Source organism: Tyto alba, unplaced genomic scaffold (assembly GCF_018691265.1).
Source record: "Tyto alba isolate M040663 unplaced genomic scaffold, T.alba_DEE_v4.0 Super-Scaffold_38, whole genome shotgun sequence".
In the NCBI taxonomy this organism is placed as follows: Eukaryota; Metazoa; Chordata; class Aves; order Strigiformes; family Tytonidae; genus Tyto; species Tyto alba.
The window spans coordinates 4,807,299-4,813,154 of NW_024881313.1; the positions used below are offsets into that span (position 1 = coordinate 4,807,299).

The following is a 5,856-nucleotide window of genomic DNA, read 5'->3' on the forward strand; positions in this document are numbered from 1 at the left end:
AAATATGCGGGGAATAAATATTTGCTTTTGGCCATGAGGAAGAATGCGGAAAAGAGTACGCGAAGTCAAAATGGGAACTCTTTATTGGCTACAATGAAGAAAAAAAAAAGCGGCTAAAATGCTGCCGAATGATCAGGGGGATGACAGCGACTTCAGGTATCTCAACCCATCGCACGGCAAAAGCACCTTGAAAAAAAATCCATGGGCGCCAAAGGGCTATTTCTCATGGCTGGCAGCTCTGCGCTAGGCAAGGAAAAGCCTGCTCGGTAACAATGTACGTCCCGGTACTGCTCTGCGCTTGTAGCCATGCGGGCAAAACAATGCTACAACGTCAATGGGAAGCACAGTAGGATAATAAATACGCCGAGCTGTCAGGCGCAAAACAAAGCAACATGCAATTGCAAAAAAAAAAAAAAAAAAAAAAAAAAAAAATTTAGTTTTCAGGATGAGAGTATTTGGGGCTGTTTTGTCCACAGGCGTGAGGGCTGAGAGCTGTTAACGATGAGACGAACGCTGCTTTAGGTCAAGTTTATTGATAGCTCAGTGATGGAGTGTTTTGAGTTCAAGGTTGTGCACGAATAACTGAAAGTTGGGGGAAACGCATCCGCGCCGGTGGGAGGTTCAGGGGATATTAAAAATGGAAATTATTTCACCCTATGTAATATTCTCACATTTATCGAGAAAAGGGAATGAGATTTTTTTTTTTCTCTAGCTTTCGCTTGCAGAGGTACGACCTTCCAAAAAAAAAGATTTTTCAGGCAATAAACCATTTCTTCCCAGCACAAAAAAGCACCGTGGGTCCGTGTGCACACTATACAAGCCGACGTGATATTTTACAGCCAAAAAAGATTCGAGCTGAATTGTAGGCCCCGGTTTTTATTATTACAGCAACAAATACTGCGGCGGAATCTCGATGGAGGTCCAATTAACCCTCCCGCTCCCCGAGCCCATCCTAGAAGATAATAATAAATAAAATCGGGGTTTCCTGGTCTGTTCCTCTTATCTGACTTCTGAGGCTTTGTGACGAGAGAACCGAGATGGGTCTTGGGCTTTCGACGGGCGGGAAGAAAGGAGGAAAACGCCCAGAAAGGGCCCCGGGAGGCTCCGCTTCGAGAGCCTTGTCTGGCCCGGGGTGCTGCTGGGGAACGCTTCTCCGGCCGCAGTTTGCGAGGGGGTCTCCGCCGGCGCTCCCCGGGGAGAGGCGGCGGCTCAGGCCGGGGTAGGAAGGGGATCGGGGGGGGGGGGGGGGGGGGGGGGGAGAGAGATGCGGCCCACCTCCCCCCGGGAGACGAGGGGAGGCCTCCGGGGCTTTCCGCGGCCCTCGGAGAAGGGAGCGCCCTCGGCAAGGGGCGCAGGGGAGAAATCAAGCAGGGTGCCGGGGGGAGCCCCGCACCTCGGGGAACGCGCCGCGGCAACAACGGGGCCAAAATGCTCACGCCTCGGTGGCGAGGGGAGGGAGGGCCGGAGTGAGGAAGGCGGGAGGAGGGAGGGAGGGAGGGAGGGAGGAAGGGAGGGAGAGAGGGCGGACGGGAGGGCCCCCCCGCCCCCCCCGCCCCCCCCCCCCCCCCGCGGCGCCCGCGCCCCGCGCGGCGGCAGGACCGCGCCGTGCCCGAGCCCGTGCCCGCGCCCCCGGGCCGGGACCCGGCCCCGCGCGGTTATTGCGTTATTTAATTATCTCCACTTTATTCCTTCAGATGTTTATCAGCTGCTTTGCATATCACGTGGGGGCGGGCGGCCCAATGAGGGCCGGCCTGGCGCGACACTGGCGCGTCAGCCTTGGTCAAGTCCCGGAGATTGAGTATCTCTTTTTTCAGTCTTTGGGGCTTTTAAAAAAGAGCCACTAGTCTCAATGCGGAGCGGGCTATGACAGCCTCCGTGCTCCTCCACCCCCGCTGGATCGAGCCCGTCATGTTCCTCTACGACAACAGCCTGGATGAGATCAATAAGAACATGGACGGGTTTCACGCCGGCAGCAACTTCGCGGCGGCGGCGGCGGCCAACCCCTGCCGCAACCTGATGGCTCACCCCGCGCCCCTGGCTGCCCCCAGCGCCGCCGCCTACACCTCCAGCGAGGCCCCCGCCGCCGGCATGGCCGAGCCCGCTGTCAAGCAGTGCAGCCCCTGCTCGGCGGCCGTGCAGAGCTCCTCCGGCGCCGCGCTGCCCTACGGCTACTTCGGCAGCGGCTACTACCCGTGCCGCATGACCCACCACAACGCCATCAAGTCCTGCGCCCAGCCCGCCTCCACCTTCGCCGACAAGTACATGGACACCTCGGTCTCCGGCGAGGAGTTCACGTCGCGGGCCAAGGAGTTCGCCTTCTACCAGGGCTACGCCGCCGGGCCCTACCAGCCGGTGCCCGGCTATCTGGATATGCCCGTGGTGCCCGCCATCGGCGGCCCCGGCGAGCCGCGCCACGACCCCCTGCTCCCCATGGACAGCTACCAGCCTTGGGCCATCACCAATGGGTGGAACGGGCAAATGTACTGCCCCAAGGAGCAGAGCCAGCCGCCTCACCTCTGGAAATCCACCCTCCCGGGTAATACACCTGCATGGCTCCCCATTCCACCCCACCCCCCCGCTACTCCTCCCCGGCTCCCCCCTCCCGCGTACCCCGCCGGCAGGGCTCCGGGATCACCCCCGGGCTGACCCTTCCCTTCTTCCCCGCCCCGCCCGCGCTCCCCGGCCCCAGCCCGGCCCGGCCCGCACATGCCCCGCCGCCGCCGGAGTGGCCCCGGTGCCGCCCCCCGCCCCCCGCCGGCGCACGGCGCATCCCGCCTCGCCCGCCCGGCCCCGCCGCCGGCACAGGGAGAGGAAACAGCTGAAAAGGGCCGCGGGAACGTCTGCGGTATTCTTTTCCATAAAGCCCGGAGCACGCGGGCTGGGTAAATCGCTGCGGCCCCCGCGCGATTCTTCCCAGAGTCCCTCGCCGGGCTCCGTGGGGTTTGTTATTATTATTTGTCTGTCTGACAGAGGCGAGCCTTTCCGTGCCTAAAAGCTGTCTGCGGCGGCCAGGAAAGAGGAATCCCAAATGCTGAGCCGGGCTTTAAGTAGCTAAGCTGGAGCGGGGCAGGCGGAGGAGTGCGCTGTAACTCTAACCCCTGTACCACTTGAAGATGTCCTAAGCGGTTCGAGAGATTTTCTAACGCTTGCCTGCATGGTTTTTCTGTTCCAGACGTCGTTTCGCATCCCTCGGATGCGAACTCGTACAGACGTGGGAGAAAGAAACGAGTGCCTTACACAAAGGTCCAGTTAAAAGAACTCGAAAGGGAATATGCTACAAATAAATTCATAACCAAAGACAAACGGAGGAGGATATCGGCGACCACAAATCTGTCAGAGAGACAGGTCACAATCTGGTTCCAAAACAGAAGGGTCAAAGAGAAAAAAGTGATCAACAAATTGAAGACTACCAGTTAATGGATTAAAAATGGAGAAGCAGCAACTCAAAAGTTTCAGAACTTTTTTTTGTTCGTGTTCAGATTAAAATAATTATTAATAATAATTAAAAAGAGAAAAGACAATGAACCTCTTCTTTCAGAACGAGAGATCTGTATCTTTGGAATTATAGCTTTTTTTTTTTTTTTTTTTTTTTTTAATATTGCTGTAGCAAAATGGTTAAAACTGACAGTTCTCCTGAAATCCCAAGCAGCCAGCCAGTATCACTGACAGACTGTAAAACCCACACGCCCAGCCCCGAGAGATACACTTTCAGCTAAGACACACGATTTTCTGAGAAACTTGTAAGTACTTCTACGACCTTACTATTTGAGAAGACTCTTCGTGGCCACGATGCGAGAGCTGGTTAACGTGAGGAGGTCGATGTGGACACATAAGCTGGTTTTCTTCCATTGCAATCCAAACTGTATGTTGAATGACTGCTCAGGTAAACCATAGTGAAAAAAAAATGTACAATTACTGTATGTTTTTAAGCAATGCATTTAATGTCAAAAAGTAATAATAAACCTCGAAGGTACTGAATAAGGATTTCAGAGACATCAGTAATGAAGGAAGCTCTGTGGAGGATCTATCTTGATAGCAAATTTAAAACATCGCAAACTAGAGGGGATAGAGAGGAAAATATTTGCTTGGAGATGTCTTTCGGTTTTATTTTTTATTTTCAACAGATGATTTCTTATCATCTGAACTGGGTTTTTTTTTTGGTTGTTTATTTTTTCTCCTGCAGACCGTACAATAGATACTTTTTAAGGGATTCTTCCTGTTTTAAACCTCAAATAATCTTCAAGAATTAATATTCTAAGTCCCCGGAAATTTTAAAATATTTAACTCTGGGTAGATACAAAAAACGTGAACATTGGCATTTCCTTACAGTAGGGGGGGGAGGGGAAACCCCAAACCTTCCTGGAAAAAAAATATCCAAGAACTTTGAACTGAAATACATTTTTCCCCATGAGTATTTTGATTTATATAATCTATATTTTGATCTATAAGTAATTAGTCGTTTCTCCTTGTTTATTGTCTGTTATGAGGCCGCAGTAGAACGTTTAGGGATTCTTTTTACAGCACCTTTTAATCCAATCAGTTATTTCAACCAGCACATTATTTTGTTTTTATTCACTATAAGAAGCTATCTTGTAAATAAATAAAAAAAAAAAAATCAGCGCACTGTGAAAATGTACTTGTGCACCCTCATTTTTTTTTTTTTTATATTTCTACTGAAAAATGAAAACCCAAGATGTGTAGATAGGTATAGTAGTATTAATACTGTTAATAAAATAGTCACTGTAATAAAACCTGAAAGGAATACTCTTTATTTTTTCATACCTACGTGCATTTCGTAAGAAAAATATAATGTATCTGTCTTATAATTGCAATACTGTTGTCTTCCATTACGTAGCTTATGTATAGATGATGTTTTTTCCCCTGGACGGTGTTTATCTGGGGGCAGGCACGCCTGGTAACCAGCCTTCCTAAACTATAAATGTTTCGGTATTGAGAGACGGTGGTTCTGCAGCGGGGCTGGGGGGCCAGGGGGAGGAAGAGCAGGATGACACCCCCGCAGGGCTGCAGCCCTCGCCGGGAAATGGAGCCCGGCCGCCGGCCCCAGGGCCGGGGGGACGCTGCCCGGGCCGGCGAGGCCGCGGCGGGAACGTGGCGGGGGGCTGCGTGGCGATGACAGGACGGGGGAAGGCCCGAAACCTTGACCTTGAGGGGGAAAAAAAAAAAAAAAAAAAAAAAAAAGGGGAAAAAAAAAAAAAAAAAGCCGATTTGTGACCTTGACTTTTGACAGCTCCGCGCGCCGGCGGCATCCGCGGGCCGACAGCGCCACCTCGTGGCCGCCGCCGCGCCCGCACCCGCGCGGCATCCTCCCCCGCGGGCGGGTGCGCACACGCGTGGGGACCTGCCGCACGCCCTTATCGCTTGTGATAGGGCTGAGCTCGCAAGGCGGAGAGCGCAGCAGGTTGCTCTCCGCGGCTGCGGCCGGGCCGGGCCGGGGGTGGAAGTCGGTTGCTCAGGCGGTGCGGGGGCTGGGGGCCGCCGGTGCGGGGCGAGGGGCCGCCGGGCGGTCGGTGTCGTGAGTGGCGGGGGCGAGTTTGGTCGGGCACAAAGAGAGGTTTGCTTTCGCCGCCTGACTCCTGCGGTGGTCTGCAGCTCTAATTAGAGCTATTGGGGGACCTTTACGGTACATTTAGAGGGTATCAGATACCGCGCGAGCTGTGCGCTTCTTGCCTTACATTGCTGAAATTCAAAAGGACCCACCTCTGCGGGGATCAGCGCGGAGCGCTTTCCGACCCTCAGATCTGGTTGTAACGCATTCGCGCAATAACTTACATGAGAAGTACCTGCAGGAGCGAGCTCTGTTTTCCAGGAGGCTGCCGTGCCGGGGGCTTTACGCTC

The 5,856-nt window shown here is 53.6% G+C and overlaps 1 protein-coding gene across 1 annotated transcript; it reads left to right on the top strand.

Moving 5' to 3' along the window:
* Window positions 1–1,829: 1,829 nt before the first annotated feature.
* On the top strand, window positions 1,830–4,727 carry HOXA13 (homeobox A13). Its single transcript, XM_042802016.1, has 2 exons — window positions 1,830–2,536; window positions 3,173–4,727. The coding sequence occupies exons 1-2, from the start codon at window positions 1,864–1,866 to the stop codon at window positions 3,415–3,417; spliced, it is 918 nt and encodes a 305-aa protein (XP_042657950.1). The 5' UTR covers window positions 1,830–1,863; the 3' UTR covers window positions 3,418–4,727.
* Window positions 4,728–5,856: the final 1,129 nt, after the last annotated feature.

Coding starts and splice junctions, on each gene's coding strand:
- HOXA13 (XM_042802016.1), top strand. CDS start 1,864: ATGACAGCCTCCGTGCTCCTCCACCCCCGCTGGATCGAGCCCGTCATG. Junction 2,537..3,172: donor CTGGAAATCCACCCTCCCGG/GTAATACACCTG, acceptor TTTCTGTTCCAG/ACGTCGTTTCGCATCCCTCG.